The 17,687-nt window shown below is 41.7% G+C and overlaps 1 protein-coding gene across 1 annotated transcript in view; it reads right to left on the reverse strand.

Annotated features, from left to right (window-relative positions):
• Positions 1 to 110: 110 nt before the first annotated feature.
• PCNX2 (pecanex 2) overlaps positions 111 to 17,687 on the reverse strand; it is a gene marked incomplete at its 3' end in the record, with an annotated part of 150,331 nt that continues 132,754 nt past the window's right edge. Inside the window, exons 29-34 of the mRNA XM_080342527.1 lie at positions 10,601 to 10,745; positions 9,156 to 9,386; positions 8,546 to 8,820; positions 7,341 to 7,525; positions 2,357 to 2,805; positions 111 to 284 (exon numbers count right to left, since the gene is read on the reverse strand). Of these exons, the coding sequence (XP_080198653.1) occupies positions 111 to 284; positions 2,357 to 2,805; positions 7,341 to 7,525; positions 8,546 to 8,820; positions 9,156 to 9,386; positions 10,601 to 10,745 (1,459 nt within the window). The remainder of the gene's footprint in view (positions 285 to 2,356; positions 2,806 to 7,340; positions 7,526 to 8,545; positions 8,821 to 9,155; positions 9,387 to 10,600; positions 10,746 to 17,687) is intronic.

The raw sequence follows: 17,687 nt of genomic DNA on the forward strand, positions 1-17,687 counted from the left end.
ACATCTGGAGGTTGGTTGTTACGTTTGAAAGAACCTAAACCCAGGTACAGATCCCTGACCTAACTTGCTTTAATTCTAAGAAGCATGTGGCCCTTGTCCTAGGAATACTCCTACTGCTCCTCAGACAGACTTTGCTGAGAAGCCGTGTCTTCCAGGGCCATATCTTCTTGGCTGGCCCTTCTGCACTCCAGGTTCTGACTGATGAACATGGCGTGGGCCAGACCTGCCTCTTGCCGCGGTCTGGGTTCTGTAGCATCGGTTGCTTCACAGGTCTCGGTAAGTTGCTGAAAAGAAAGAAAAGTCAATCAGTTTAGGAAATTTCCATGTAATACTTCAGCTATTTTTGAAGTGACAGGTAAAAAAGTTAAAATTTGATTTAGGAATGTCATTCTGTGACACTGCTTGGGATTCTTAACATGCATTATTCACAAGGGACTTCTGAAGAGTGAAGAGGTACTTGTCGCACTTTGTGTAACGCATAAATTTGGGAGGAAGAGCAGACAAGGAGCAAGAGGTTTTAGTACCAGAGATGTACACATATAGAAAGCTATAAAATAATTTGGATGTAAAAGGACTTCTGGAGGTCATCCAGTCCAAACCGCCCTGTTCCTAGCAGGGCTGATTTCTAAGAAGTTAAATCAGGTAGCTCTGGGGCTTGCTTTATACACCAAATTTTAAGTCCAACTTACAAAGAAACCTTTTCATCAGAACAGGAATGCAATTATCAGTCTGAAAATGTTATGTGCAGCATCACCCCACTGTAAGGACCTCATTAGTATAAAAGCTTTCCAGAACTGTGCTGTATTAACGTTTAAATAAAACACTTCCTCCTTACCACTTCCAATCAAATAGGCACCTGGACTCTGAGCAGTTACTTTGATGAGGACTCGCCTCATCTAAATTAATCGTGTAGTTTAAGTATCATTTGGGCTGCCAGTGGTGGGCAGGGAGAGACGAGTGTCCTGGGGAAGATTTTCTCTTGATAGCTGTAAGGGTGAAGTGGCTCATCCTCTCCACTGAGTACAGAGGCCACACCAAAAATCTACTGTGACTTCATGCCCGAATTTTAGGTGGCTTAAAGTTGGACAAGGTGAATTCCACCATTAGTGCTTGGTATTGCAGACTGGCTGAGTTCTTGCCAATTAGGCTCTAAACTCTTGAGAGCTGGAATTACACCTTGTCAACTGACATGTTCAGCTGTACATGCAGAAATATTATTAATGCTCATTAGAGTAATAAAGCGGGATTGGACCCAGGTTAGTAACGTTCACTCAACCTCTGTTGAAGTTCATGGCAAAACTCCAGGGAACGGTACCATACATGGTATTTTGTGTTGAGAGCAAAACACACATAGGGTGAGGAGTTTATTTTACTTGGGGTTTGAAGAATTCTTTGAAAATTAGGGAAGTTATACACAGTTCAGAATGATAGTACCAGGAAAATAATTTGGACTTTATCCACAATTTTCCCATTGGCAATTTGTTCCCATTTTGATAGGCCAAATGTGAAAGTTTTAATTATGTTGTCACTCAACCTTTAGTTGCAGTCGCTCTTTATCTCTAATCCATCTTCTCATGTTACTGCTCGGTATTGCTGAGGTGAAAGTTCCAAAATTCAGGAAAGCAGTTGATGGCAACCAGAGTTAAATAAATATACTTAAGTAGACAATAAAACAATAACACTACTATGTGCATTAAGTTTTCCAGGGAAGATGGGAATAGAACTGGGCCCCTCCTGGGAAGAGGGCTGGAAGTTCTTTGTGTGCAACTGTTTCGCTGTTGGAAAATGCTGAATCACAGGGCACGCGGGTTTCCTTTAGGAAATCTTTCCTACAGACTTCCTTTGGCTAACCCTTTCAGCAACAAGGTGGTCAGGTCCTGGACTGAATTTCTGGTCAGAGAGAGGGACAGAACAAGTGCACCGTTCAGTGGGAACCATTCCTCTTTGTACAAGTAATTAAGTCCTACTTAAGCAAGCCAGGAAGGAGCTATTTATTCTGCTTATGATGGTACTCAGCACCCAGGCTGCAGAAAATTGAGACCTAAGTCCTAGGTCTGAGTGAATGGAAGAGGGACTTTCCTCCAGTTTGCAATTTCAGGTCCACACTTAACAGCCAGCCTGTGAGTTACTTACAGATACATCACTCTCATGTACACACTAATATTAAACAGTCTCATTTGGATTGTGTTGCAGCGAAATCCAAAACAAATACCCAAATCCTGATGTTGTTTTGGAAAATAATAGTTTCTGACCAGTGAGGAAAGAAACTAAACAGTGGTGAGAACAGTTCAGGAACCAGGCAGGAGAGCAATACAGAAGCTCACGCTTAGCACTGCTACTTTGGCTGCAGCCTTACCCGAGTTGCCTGACTTGCTGCTCTAGCAGATGGACCCATGGCAATATTCATACTGCTGGATGACTGGGTGTCACTGGTGTTACCTCCTTCAGCAGCCGAGAGCCCCGAAATCACCAAAGCACTTGAAAAACTTCTCTTGCCGAACAGCAGGCTGAGAGTTGAGCTGGTGGAAGAGGCCAGGCTGGACCTGAGCATGGCTGCAGCTCGTTCCTGCACAGTCAGCTGGCCAGCAACAGGAGCAGCGGGGGACTGGGAAAACACAGATGTTGCTGAGTTGTGGAATGACAGCTGACTGCTGGAAAGCCTTTGGGCAATTTCGTGGGCAGATGTAGATGTTTGGATGAAAGGCTGGCGGCTTTCTACAATTAGTCCAGAGTGACTTGAAGAAGGGGGCCTTTGGTTTAAAGCAGTGTGTGCCTGGACAGAGTGACTCCTGGGTTTTCTCCTGCCTTTAAAAGAGAGATTAACAATATATTTAGGTAAGTGGCATCCTGGTGAAATCTGTGCTACTGACAGTGTCCCATGTGTACATATTACTATTGGCATATTACTACTGGTTTTATCACCATAGAAACCCCAGAATAACACAAATAACACATTGCTAAACCTATGAACCTATCCATGTTTTCCATGATAGGGATTCTGGCTTTTGGTCAGAATAGCTCCCGTGGTTCTGCACTGCATCAAAAGGGAGGGAAATGAGAAGGCTCCCCAAGGAAATTAATCACAGGCTCACACCTGTTCCACCATGTACTTTTTAACCTGCCCAGTGAATGGCTGAGCATAGTGCTGCTGTAACTCCACTACCCTTGGACAACCACACTAAAGTACAGGATATTGAATATTAATCCTAAATGGCTTGGTATCATTAAATGCAAAAATAAAACAACTGTGAGATAAAACAATAGCACATTAAAAAGAATTATTCCTGCATATGGGGAAAGAGAATTTGAGAATTCAAACAAGTGGAAGACTATAGCATTCAAGCCACAAGACAGTTATAAAGACTAATATTAAACTATATCTCATATAGTTATATATAGATATAGATATAGATATATATAGATATATCTCATATCTCTGATATTTACAGTAGATCACAGACTGAGAAGTTGTGAGCACCTCCAGTTAGGGTAGTCAACTGGAGGTCTGAATAAAAACCACATAAGGTTCTTGCCCCATTCTGTGAAGCATCTCTATTCAGCTGCTGTTGGATACAGAAAGTAGATTAGATAAGCTACTCTGACGTGCCTGGGCAACTTCTATCTTCATCTACCCATACACCCCCGTTTTTAACATTGATATCAATGTCTAATGTCATTCAAACAAATAGTTACTGTATTTCTTACGCTTGCATATTTAAATAGGCATAGAATGAAAACCAAATCAACTACTGACCCGTGAACCCATCAGATACCTGGTTGCACCCAGGCACTCTGCAAATGGCACGCCCTGGGCTGGCAGGTGCCACAGGCCCCCAGAGTTTTCTTTTTGTGCAGCCAGGCTCTACCCCAGGCTTTCACAGCAAATACCCAGTCACGCCAGCGCCTCCTTGGCTTTTCTGCTTTCCAGGAACCTCCAAACACTAACACAAGCTGGCATTTTGGTTTCCCAGCTATAGCTGTGGGGTAGAGAGCTGATGCCAGAAAATCTGTTGAGAGCCATCATCAACACAGAAATGAGCTTTGCTGGGGGGCGTTTCCAGGTTGTTGGTAATTTATTCGGCTTTGTTTTTTCACAGCACCTGAACTATGGAGGAGAGGGATGCACTGAAACTCCTCTAGATACTGAAATTTTGCAGGCCTAAAGGAATACATATCTCATACTGTCTTCCAAAAACACGACTATTTGCTGAATTCATGAGGGTTCCAGTAATGCAGGATTTCATATCCAAACTATTTATATTATATAGCTGAAACATGCTGTTTTACATCCACAGACCTGCTTTTCCAGAGGCTGGTATCATTAGCCCCATTTTTCAGAGGCTGAAGCAAAGAGAATTTAGGTAACTTGACACGGAGTCGGGTGGCAGAGCTGAGCCACAACCTAACTGGAGCTCTTTAGCTGGACTAAAACCTAGTTGGTTTGGCAAGCACTGGACACTTTCGCACCCCACTTACAACGTATCTTTAGTTCTACTTTTATTCTCCAAACAATAAATTAAAAAAACCCATAAATTCCTAAGGTAGCATGCAAAGCAGCATTCTCTGTAATAAGAACCCCAAGATCTCTGCTTCAGAGCAGGGGGACAGATGCAGGTGGCTCGTGTGTGCCATGTTGCCGTTGTCCCCTGTGCAGAGAGGGCACACACTGGGGGTCAGGCTTCCCCAGGGACTCAGGTTCTTCAGACTCCGCAGTTTTGCTTTAAGTGCTTTGGTTTCTACATCTGACGGTTATTTTAATACATTACCCTTCTTAAGTAAAAGGAACAGACTGGAATTAAGAACAGAGGGGCTGCGGTGTGTTAGTTTGTGCTAACGTGGGGCTAACGTGGCCAAACATCTGTGTGTGATTTAAACTGCCAAGCTGACCCCTGTCCAAAAGTATTCTATATTCATCCCAAATGCAGTGGTTAGAGCTTTGGACAGGAGACCACCCGCATCTACACATAAATAACTCTGTCCTTGAAAACACTTAGGAAACAAAGGCTGTTCTATAAACTGCATCATGAAATAAAGACACTTTGGGGCAGAACCCCACACGTTTCCAATGCTCCTGATTTTGGTTGCACTTTTTATATAGGGCTTTCATTGCATTTTACAGACTCAGCGGCACCAGGCTGCAAAATGAAATATGAAATATGAAAACAGGAAATGTACTTGATTCATAGATTATGAGTCTAGAAGGGATTGCTGTGATTATGGAGTCTGCTGTGCTATACAGCACAGGCCATAGAACTTCCTGGAATTAATTCCTGTATGGTATTACCAATTACTACGATTATTTCTAAGAAATTAATCCAATATCCCCAATCATGGAGAATCCAGCTTAACCCTTAGTCACTTGTTTCACTGTTTATTTACTGTTAAAAATGTGCACTTGATTTCAAATCTGAATTTGTTCAGTGTGGTTATATCCAAGTCTGTTTGAGTCAACTGTCTTTGGTCACCTTTTTTTCCCAGGTAAGTACTTACAGACTATGATCAAAGCATCTTTGACAATATAAATTGTTTGAAAGCTCTTAATCTTTCACTACAGGGTGTATTTCCCAGATCTTTGATCATTTTTTGGCTCTTCTTTGAACTCCTTCCAAATTAGAACTGCCCTTCTTAAATCAGGGCACTAGGACTGTGTGTGGTAGGCCAACAGTGTACTCAAACCAAAGTCAGACTGACAGACATGCATTACCCAGGTCACCCTATCCATTCTGGTTTTTTTAAACAACAGGCACAGTGTAAGTTATTTCCCAGTCCTCTGTTACTCCCTTAGCGTTCTGATACTTATTGAAGATCAGAGATTGCGTTTTAAACAGCTCTTGTAAAAACCTTCTTGAATGAGAGTAATTTGGATTTGCTCAATTAAGCATGTAGCTTTGATAGCCACCCTTTCATGTTCTTCATAGCTGTTAGGATGGAAGGAACTACTTCATGATCAGATCACAAAAACAGATCATCTGCATTTTTCCCAATACAAACCAGACATTTCTCATTTCTACATTACTGGCAACTGCTTTTCCATATAGTAACAGATCGAGACCACTGCGAGGATTTATTTTGGTTCAAATACTCTTTAGAAATAAACAGCCACAAGCCTACTTTCATCTTTTTGTCTCTAATGGTGCTATGCCCAGAAACTTCTTATTTCATTCGCTTTCTCTTATCAATGGTCTCTAAGGACTGAATACTGATTTGCATTTGCTATTTTCCACTTCCTTGCATTGGTTGCATTTCTTCGTTTTACCTCAGGCCCAGTTGCTCTTCTTAACTAAGTGCGACCTTCTCTCTTGATTGTGGTTTTCCAGGCACCCAATACCTTCTTCTAAACAACTCACAATTAACTTTCATTCTTGTACAGCATGCTCAGGATCAGTATTTTACAATTTAGTTTGCCATTCTGATTACTGCAGTGTCAAGTTATGAGGGTGCACATGGGGATTCCTCTAACGATAGACTCAATTAAAAGCAGCAGTTGTTTTATTCTTACAACATGATTTATATTCAAGGCAAGATCTTCTCTAGTCCTGGCCATTATCTTTAATGATAGGTCAAAATGATCTAACGGGAAGCAAACAAGTGTCACACCCCTCTGCTTCTCTGCTTTAATTTATACAGTAATACCCCCCTTGTTAAAAGGCTGAGTTAATTGGCTTTACATTACAAGCCCTGATTCCACAGTGACAGGTCTCATAGTGACCTACTGCCAAATGTAATGCATATTTCCAATGTGAGGGACAGTAGTTCTACCTTGTGAATATGTCTGAAGTACTTCTGAATGCATAATTTAATATGAGAAGGGCTCAGCTGTTGGTTGACAGAATGACTGGCAACATTTAATTTCCTGTTGGTAACTGCTATATAGACATGAGAAGTTATTTCCTATTTGTTTGTCCTCTACACGCACTGATGAACAGCCAAACCAATTCCTCAAATAAATCGGCAGTGTCCTTCCAAGATAATTAAGATTTTTGCATACTTTCACTTCTGTTGTTCCCAGCTAACAATAAGGCCAGGCTCACTGTGGTGCGGGCTCCCTCCCATCTGCATTTCTCATTCTAGCGTAGTTAGGGGCACCTTCTAGTACAAAAGTTACACATAAAGAAGTTTGACAGTGGAACCTTTGATGAATCACGTTTGTCTTATACCCTCCCAGTAAACACCTGGAACAATATCAGGAAGCTATCTCCTACATGTGCTTGGTCATTAGGAAAGAAAAAGCTCCCTCTTCCTAAAATTAGTTTTCCACTGGATATGAGAGCACCTCAAAAACATCCACCTATGTGGGAAAAAAGAAACAAACAAACCAACCAGTAAATGAATACAAATACCTGCATGCTGGTGGGGCTCTTGAGATGAAGCTTGCAGCTGAGGGGTGCCATCTCTGGTGGGCTGTGAGCTGCTGCTCTGGCTGGAACTGCCCGTGGAGTTGCTGCTGGACGAAGATCCCCCTGCACTGTCCACCTCTTCAATGTTCCCCCTCTCGTGGTGAGCTGCATGGCAGTCCTTCCGCATCCTGTTTGCAGGGACACGCACATGGTCAGCCATTTATTATGGATGAAAAATTGTGCCACCAAGATTAGATGCCCTCACAAGGTGTAATTGTACTTTCTTGTACTGCCGCAGGTCCTTCGACATTTTATGAGATGACAAAGATAATGACATGGTAAAGCTTACTTGGAACAAAATTGTATGCGACACAAAGTGAATCTTTTCCTTCTTTATGTGAAGAGGCTTGGGAGCCTAGAAAGACCTTGGGATTCTTTATCTAATGTTACACTGGTCTCTAGAACAACTTTTGCATGAGGCAACCAAATAGCAAAGAAAGGGAGTTGGCTCGAGGGAGCTCAGTGAGAATGAGATGCATGCAGGGAAACCAAGGTATTAAACCACCAGATTTAATCTTAGGATAGGTCTTAGTGTGCAGGCTGGCTCTCATAGTGTCCCCATAGTCCCCTGTCTCTCCTCAGCCACAGTGGTGATAGGGCAGGTGGGGAGAATGGAACAAGACTGAGCTATTGCTCTATGAAAAGTACATGTAGGAATGAGAGCTGGAAGGTGTCAGATACTGATCAAGCTTACCCAGGGGAAGTCAAGCAGTTGTAGTGGATAGTAATAGTATATTTTAGATGTGTTTTGGTCAAGAACAATTACTTGGGGATGATCATCTATACTGCCAAAGCTTTGGAGCATAACCCACCAACACGTTCACTCATGTTCTGACATGTCACTGAATTGCAGAAAAGACACCCTTACTTACACGGCATAAACAGTAAAATTCTCTGGAATGAGAGAAATGCCTGTGCTGAGTGATTTGATAATGAACTTTAAGCAAAGCTTTCTATGTGTTCAACAAAAGCCATGAGTGAGTTAATGAATTTGCTTTCTGATATATCTGTAGGGCTATTTTTTTTATATTCTGAGTTATTTGCAATTAATTTTTTACTCATAGATAACAGTACATAATTACTCTCTTAACAGGAAATACAGTGGAACCGCAGGGTCTCTACCTGTGTAACCAAAATTTAACACCTACCTTAACCATTTGGATCGGAACCACTTTGTAATGTTGTCCAAACTGACAGGTCCCCCCCAAATGTTCCTCAGTTGGCTGTGTGTCCCAAGGTACGAGGTGGTTAACGGGGAAACGTACATTGGGTATCCCAGTGGCTGATCACACGAAGAATTAATTAAGTTCCGCAAGACCTGTTTATTGTTCTGGATGCTTCCTCTCTCCGGGTTCCGATTGCGTAAGAAAATCAGCTCCTGCTGCTGCCCAGCCCAAAGGCCTCTGACGCACTCCTTGTTGACCTACAGGCAGGGAGAATAAGCATGGCTCACGTGAAAATGTTTGCTACTTAAGATGCAAAACTACATGATCGGGGTAGAACAACAGCAGGTGTGGGTGCGAACACCTCATGTCTTTGCATCAACAGGTTTTATGAACTTCTGCAGCTACTGCCTGGTAAAACCTAGAATGTTATTTCTGATATGTAAACATGGTTGCAAAATGGAAGTGAACTGAAGAGAGCTCCTCTGGCCTCCAGTAACTATAATCAGCCTCTCCTTTGGGCCAGATTACTCAGAAATAGCATCAGCATCTATGGCCCTAAATTACTGCAGCATTACAAAGATGGTATATGTACCTTGATAACCTTGAAGCTCAAGTAGCTTTTGTGGAGCATGATAACTTTATATTCATCCGCTCCTTCATCCACCACGTGTCTCAGGGTTAGCAGCTCCTCTCTGTTGGAGAGAACAGCACTGCGCCAGGCTGGGTCCCCTTCATGACAAATCACAACCTTTTCTTCAAAAGATTGGATCGCTTCATACAAAACTGCTGGGTCCTCATACTCATCTGGGCAGGTGAACTGGTCCTGGCAGTACAGGAAAAAGTATTGAGAAGATCAGGTGTACTTGTGAAAACACAAGAACTATTAACAATAAACAAAATCCTGTTTTTCCAACAGTTGCCAGTTGACCTCCTCAAGTTACTTGCCATTTGATACAGCGTGTCTTTAGGGGGCCAGAACAATTAATTTAACAGTAATATAGAAAGGTACAATTTTTGTTTTATTGAAGCCTATTCTGAACTCATGTCTTCACTGGACAAAGACATTCGGAGAATGCCAGCTTATCTGCTTTCTTTTTATAAAGTGGGAAACCATGGGGGGCAGAGCTTTTGGGTAAGTCGGAGGGAGATCAGAATCACCCAGGGCATTCCACAGTTCTTGTGAAAATCCTTATTTTTATTCACGAAAACCACCAAGAAAAGCACAAACAGACAATCCATCAGCAGATATCACAATATCGTGTTACTACTTTAGCTGTCACGCAGCAACACTGCCAGCAATAACATTCATAAAATTATTGTGTCATATTCTCAGATATTAATTCACAGCAGTTCCTCTTCAGTTACATTCAGAGCAATTATAAATATCATGCATGATAAAAGCATGTGATACTAAATCATAACGTGGCAGGGCAAGAACTAAATCAACTCCAAGCTGTACAGGGGCTGACCTGAAGAACTTGGAGTGACTTCAGTGGAGATGTGCCAGATTTTTACAACTCAAAACAGAATGGGGTCAGAATCAGCCTGACATCATCAAACAAATAGCTGTGACATGAACCCTCCAAAACATTCTCCTCCTCTCAGCTGTGTCTTTTAACATATGGAAGCATTACATGTGTATGGCTATTCACAAAAGGATTGCTAAATTAGCAATGAAATTAGTCTAATTAATGTATTTGTTTTCAATCTAGTAACCATCTTTATAGTGTACATGCAAGTAAAACATGACATGACTGACAGTTTTCTTTTGATGAAAAATACAGGGTTAAGTTCTGCAGTACGACTGGTTTCAAATAGGCAGCTAGGGCGTGCAGAAAAGAAGACTGAGTGAATGTAAAAGAAATAAATGCCAAACTTCCATTTTGGTAAAGGGGTTTTCTCAGAATACAACAAGTACCCTCTTTTTTTTTTTTTTTCTTTCTTTTCCTTTGGACAGTTTTTAAGGTTTCCTGTGTTTCTCTAAGACAACAGATACAAAAGTAAAAGCTAAAAATAAAAACATAACAAAGGCCCTACCTGGTGTAGCTTCAGAGACATTCGGATTGCCGGGGCAACAACCTTGTGCAACAGATCCATGTCTGCAAAGACCCACTCATCTTTCGCTGCTATCCGAAAGTCTCCTTTGAACAGTGCGTGGAGCCCATACAGAAAAGAGTCCAAGCTGTAAGAGAAAGGCTGGGGTCACTCCCAGACGTCGCTCCTGTCTCACCAAGCCGGATCCCTGCCTGTCACCAGCTACAGGCTGAGCTACACAGTGACTGGGGACCCTTCGGCACAGGGTGAGCTCCTGCGGTGGGTGTAAAGCATGGGTCACATCGCGTATTTCTAATGAAAACCCATTCCTCGGGACAGGAGGCTTTCCTTCTGCTTGCACTGTAAGCCACTGGCCACCAAACAAGTGTGGCACCTGGAATGACGGATGTCCTAAGGATGGTGGCTGGGTGGCTGCCCCCTCATTTGGAAGTTTATTCATTGGCCCTGTTACACTTAGCAGTTCTCTTTGCAAGGTAAAAAATTTTATTAAGAAACAAAAGTAAACTAAACAAAACAACACAGCAGTAAAAGGTATTTTCAGCAAGTCTGAGATTTTTTTTGTCATGGAACTCAAACCCAGACATGAACATTAAACTAGACGTACTGAGAAAAATACTAAGTTCCAGGAACTGTTCAGCAAACCAGGTGAGACCATGAATCAAATGACAGGCATTTTGTATTAAAACTAGGAGCCCTAAAGCAAATGCATACCAAGTCTTCTCTTTTTAATATAAGAAACTAGACGTAACCAGTTCTGCCTGACCTTAGGTGATGGTTTGCCTGGACCCAAGATTTAAGGAAGACGTAAAAAGGTAAAACATTGAGTAGTTGTTAGAAAATGGTTGTGCGGGGGCTTTGGGAAGGGAAAGAACCAGCCTTCAGCTCCAGTTTGCACCCCAAATCACAGGCTTCCCACGACGACACCACAGGTACTTGTATAATGCTCATGGCAGGACTGCTGTCCTAGGGCTGCTCTGAAGAATCAAACTCAAAATTGAGGAAAACAGAACCATGTTAAAACCAGGCATCTCTTGCAAACCCACAGGACACGGTTTCATCTACCTGCCAAGCTTTTATACATTCTTATAATAGTTGACTCTTTAGATAGTAAAGGCTCTGAGGAAAAGCTGCATTAAGATGTCAGTGGTTTTCATTACCACCCAGGCCTCCTCCAGAGAACAAATAATCTTTCCACATAATTGAGTTTTCTTAATTATTTTAGGAAAAGAAAAAAAAAAAAACCAAACCTTGAAAATTTTTTCTCTTCTCTAAGACAGGGTAAGGAGAGACTGGGAAACTGCTTGGGGTATCATCAGCTCAGACACATTCTAATGTTGCCCTTGGTGGGTTGCATGTTTTAGAGATTAAAATTGAAAGATATATAGGTTGTTGCCAGAAAAACAGCTGGATACCGATTTTCTCTGTGAAAGCACCATGTAATACAAATCAACTAATCAGTGGGACTGAGGCCAGTGAGGAAGGCAGGGCTGCTGTCGCTGCTGAGAACATCAAGAGTACAGGAAAGCTCTTGTGAATTTTTAACTGATTTGCATTTATTAGTACTAAGTTACATATTAAAACATGCCTATGTGAGACAGGCACTTACACACGCATCTTCAAAACATTCAGGCACTGATTTCAATGGGATTTATTATGTGTCTTCAAGGAGCAGGTCCTGATCCCCACTGACTTTCAATCAATCATCTCCAGAGTTTAGAAAATGGTAGTATACCCAAATCCTGCTTCGTAGCTAGGAAAGCCCTAGGATAAACCGGTTGGGGCAAAAAAAAAGTGGTAAGTGCAGCCAGTGTGGTGAAATATGTGACTATCATCTTCTTTGAAAAGGCCAGAAACTGGGACTGGTCCTTCCACTCACCCACCCACTAGGCAACATCCAGCATACACAGCTGAATCCTTGCCTGGAAAAAAACACTTCTGTATCTAAATATTCTTCCTAGGATGAAACTGGAAAAACTAGCCTGAACCTAATGATGATCTGTAGTATAGTCATGTAGTATACATGACACCCCCTGTATTTGCTCTGAAAGTCTGGCTGGGATGAAGGGAAGGAGGCAGGAGAGATAACTGTGTTTTACATCATCAGAGGCTCTCACAGTCAAACTCTAACACCAGAGCAAACAAAAGAGTTTGCATTCACATCAAAGTGTCTTACAAGCATCAGCACATGCTAAAGCAGCTGCTGTGAGCAGCAGTACCTGCTGCAAGCAAGGGCAGGGCTGGGACAGCTCTGCAAAATGCAGCTGAGCATCCGCAGAGGCAGCAAGGGAAGCAGGTACAGCTCTCACTGTGCTTCATTAGGGAAAGAGCTCATCCATTTCTCATCCCTCTGCATAAGAAGTTCTCTAACCAGCATTTTTAAGAACAAATAGGAATGCTACAAGGAACAAAGCAGTGGTGGCAGTAGCAGTGAGAGGCTAAGAGTCATTTTATATATTGTATTTTCCCCCAGAGAAGTCTGGAGGAGATTGCTGCATTCAGAAAACCATGGACATCTTTTATTCTCCTGCTGATCATAATGAGGCTTTTGGGTACATTCTGCCTAAAATGTGACACTATCTCAAGCCATTACTTTTGTAACATGCAGCCCTTAATCCACATAAAATGCAGCTATTGTTATTATTCCCATTGTCATGCTCTCTCCTGAAGACTAATGAGATTAGAATGAAGCTGTAAAGACAACAGCTTTGATCTCAGGCCTGACTCAAGGTTGTTGCTACTTTCTTGGCCCAGTTTTAACATACCTCAGTTAGTAACCAGCTGTAGTAACAGGATTGTTCCAAATATTTTAAAAACTAGTTAAGATGCCAAAGAAATGACAGTAATCGGGAAAAGACATAACTACTATTTCTGGCAACATTTCTAACCCTCTGAGCTAAGAACGTGAAAAGCTGCTGTCACAACAGCGAGCTATTTTAGAACACAACTAGTAGGTGTGTGGGAACCATCAGCCTCTCCAATGTCTAGAAACGAGGGGATTAAGGAGCACCACAACTACCAGAGGGGGTGCAACACAGCCAAAGCAAATACCCCCTCCTGCTTCACCCCTACGGTGCTCTGACAGCTGGAACTAAAAGCATTTGATGCAAGCCTGAAAACAGTGTGGATGAAGACTAACGAGCTGGCGAATGAGCTGTGTGTATTCTGCACACCAAAACCCATCCTCTGTCTGCAGTTCACAGACCTTTCCCAATGTTAACTGTAGATATATTTAAGGAATAAAGAAACATGCATGCCTTTGAGCTGGTTATGACCTGAGTGCCACAGCTCACCTGAATGAAATCTTTTCAATGGTAGCCCTTCTACATTCGATATTTGAGATGATAGTGGTTGTGAGCTAAGAGTCAAACTTACTCCCCTGCTTCTGCTAAGCTCTTGCACACATAAAGCTGCACCGTTTGCTTGAACCCCCACCAGCACTGCAGTGTCACCAGCGGCCCTGTGGCACCAGGACCCTCAGCCTCTCTCCCCTCAGATGCTGGGCAGTGCAACATGGTGCCCAGGAGGAAAGGGACAAGGGAGCTGAGGGGACCCGAGCATCCAGGCTTCGTAGTGCTGGAAATGCCTGATGAGGAATGCTTTATTAAGAGATTTTTATATTTTTCCACATTTGAAATGTATACTAAACATTTATTTACTAGTAGGTCTAGAGGCTGAATAGGGTTATTAAGGATTTTTTTTACAAATACACACCTCAACATATCACTCATATTTGAATAAATGAATGGTAATGCCGTGTCATTCTTCAAATTGCATTTTGTGCAGGATGCCTCCTAATGACAGTTTAAAAGAGCAAGTGATTTGCATAGCAATGTTCTGCCTTCTTAATGAATGCGTTTATTGTGTAATCTAGTGTTAATGTTGGGTTGCTGCTGACATTTACATGAACAGGTACGCTGAATAATTATTTACATACATTATATAAGAGCATTTAAAATCTTGGTTTACCCAGTGACATTTACTGATTAATAGATTAGACAAAATCATGTGTAAATGAGTGCAAATTGATAGTTTACATACACAATGTAAACTTGAATCTCAATTCTGTAGTGCACAGCTCAGTGTAACATTACCTTTGCATTACTATTTCTGCGCAGTAGTTGGATCACAGTCACTCTTCAAGACACAGCAAAGGCTGGACTTAGTCTGGAGAAAGTTTCCTACTACCTGCAGTTACCTCTGAGAACAAAGCATGGACCACGAAGCACAGACTCTTGGCTAGTTTGCTCATGTTGGACGTATCTGAAACACTTCATAGAAATAAGCGTGAGGAGAAGACTACAATGCCTATCTGGCCATTACATCTCCAGCTCATCACGAAACCTCTAGCAGCATTGTACACAAGATCCTTCACAGCCAGAATACAAAGTCCTGAGATGAAGTTCAAGGTCATTCCTCAGTGCCTACCAAAGTGATCTAAATAAGTTGTCATAGTCCAGCATTCGTGTGTGACAGAGCACGTGTTAGGAGCCCGGATCTCTTATGAAGTGAGCCAGCTCCCGACAGCCGTGCACATGGTACATCCCCTTCATGCACACACCTGGCTGGGGGATTGCCTCTTCCGACACCATCTCTGCAGAAAACTAAAACCCTCTTCAGCACCTGTAGGCTCCAAAAGGTCCCCAAAATATCATGACACCTTTTCAAGGAAAAAGACTGTGAAGCGTCACCTAAGGAACGATTCCTCCAGCTTATGAGGGCCTTCAGTTCTCTCCCACCTGACTGAATGCAAACCTGTGGCAGCGAGAGCTGGGGGCGAGGACCAGCAATACTGCTCTGAACCACCCTCCATAAGAGCTGCCGCATCTCCATCAAACACAGATTGAAGGGAGGGAGACCTGTCTTCAGCGCCTCAAGTTAATCCTCAGGAACATCTCCTTCTGGCCCCAGCAGTACTGCGCATGTTGGACGAGGTCTCCTTCCCCTTGGCATGCCATGTAATTGTGTTCCTAACGGGGTATCACTGCTTTATTGCTGCTTTGTGTTTGGGTAAGTTGTGAAGATCTGTGTGCAGCAGTAAACACAGTCAGCGCAGTAAGAACTGCCCTCTGTGCCGACATGAATGTATTTGGATTTTTGTTGATTTGTCTTGATGTCAGGGGTAGCATACCCACCTTGCTCCTTAGTTAACAACTTCTACTGAATTGTTTTTCTCAATTGAAATAAATATATTCATTCTTTAAGACAAGAATAAGCGATTTCACCAAGCTAAAGTCACGTTTTGTAGCTGTAGCAATTTATAACTTCTCAGATTCCTTTTTTTTTTCTCCAAAATCTTCCCAGCAGTTGAAATGTATTAAACGTAATTTAACCAGGTGGGTAAGTGACACAATTTTTCACAGTGAAACTTTTGTAGGGGTAGCTTATGTGAAGAAGCACTGAAAAAGATATTGACAGAAGCTTCCACTTAATCCCTTTCATGTCACAAAACACATTTGAAAAAGTACAATGCTTCAATACTGCCCTGGAGCACTTTCTTAATAAAAAGAAAATCAGGACTTAGAGACACAGGATTATACAGAATGGATTCAGAAGAATGGTGTAGAGCTGTGCTGTGCACAGGACTACTACATTTTCCCCCTTCTACAGACCTTTTCTTCCCAATAAAATTATTTTTGAGCATGGAGCATCCACTCACCAAAAGAGAGAACTGATTTGGTTCATTGGTAATATTCCACATTTTTAAAAGACATGGTATAGCTGACTCCCGCAATTATTATTAAAATCTTTACAGCAGACTTTGCAAATAATTATTCTCAACATTCATACTTTCCATGTTAAGCTTCAGAAAGCCTCTGATAATATTATCTCTTCGCATTGTCGACTCACCATGTAAGCCAATAAAAATAGGTGACATTGTTATTGTATCTGTACTAGTGCCAAAACATTGTAATGAAGATTGTAAGATCCTGTGGAAAGTACACGCAATGTGATGACAGTTTTAGGGAGCTTTTGTGATATTTTTAGATGCATTTCTAAAATTGCTGTGACATATCTATTGCAGCCCCAGATCAAATTCACTTTAATCTTTTCTCAAAAAAAAGCACGAATGCACATCAACTGTTCTACCACGTCCACAAACTCTAAAATTTGGATCATCAAAAAAATAGCGCTATTTTGGAAATATCGATGACTATTAAACGTTGCACTAATTCAAGAGCATAGAAATGAAGGGAAAGGAAACTCAACCCAGAAGAAAACCAGTACAGGAAGGCAATGTGCAAAAACTAGGAAAAAAGAGATGATGAAAGCTACTTGAGAAAGCGGAAAGAACCAGCACACCAAGAAATAAGCCATGTGGGCCACAAACATTTTGCGTGACTAACTGAAAGAAGAAGACATAAAAGCAGATGTTACAAACGACTCAACAGATAACAAAGCTAGAATGAATATTTAAAAGACTGCTTTATCTTGTAACACAAAATGCATTCAAAATCGCACATGCTGTCTTTGTTTGCTTGTTAGTAAGACAAATCCTCTCTAAGGACCATGTTGATAGAGGGTTAGCCAGCGTTATCCACAGTTTTGTGTCAATACCGCAAGGTCACTTAGACACTGTGTATTTATTAATCTCCTCTACTGTGACTAAACTCTTGTGAACACAGGGAGCTCAAATACATCTAATAAAAATCTAAAATTAGAAGTTAGACTTTATTAAAGTAAAGATTATTTCATCAATAAAATGCCTTATCTATTACATTTATTGTTCAGGCTGAACTCTCAGAACAGCATAAACGGTTCTTTAAAAACCCCAAACAACTCAGAACTCCTAGTGAAAATGGAAGAATCTCTAAGGAAAATGTAATGTGAAGAGCATATACAGAAATAAATTTAACCAAGCATATTTTAATTAACCAGACTTTCTAGGAAGAAGTGTTTCACATGAATGAATGAATGAATGAATGAATAAGGTCGACTCAGACCAGACAAAGCTGTGGTCTCAGGAGATGCAAAGTTCTCCCTTCCTCAGTCACCAGAATGAAGAGGCAGAAGGGACATGGAATACGGCCCCAAGGAACAGAGGACCCTTATGGATTTATTATTATTTTGC

The sequence above is a fragment of the Nesoenas mayeri genome (genome assembly GCF_963082525.1).
Source record: "Nesoenas mayeri genome assembly, chromosome: 3".
Taxonomy (NCBI): domain Eukaryota; kingdom Metazoa; phylum Chordata; class Aves; order Columbiformes; family Columbidae; genus Nesoenas; species Nesoenas mayeri.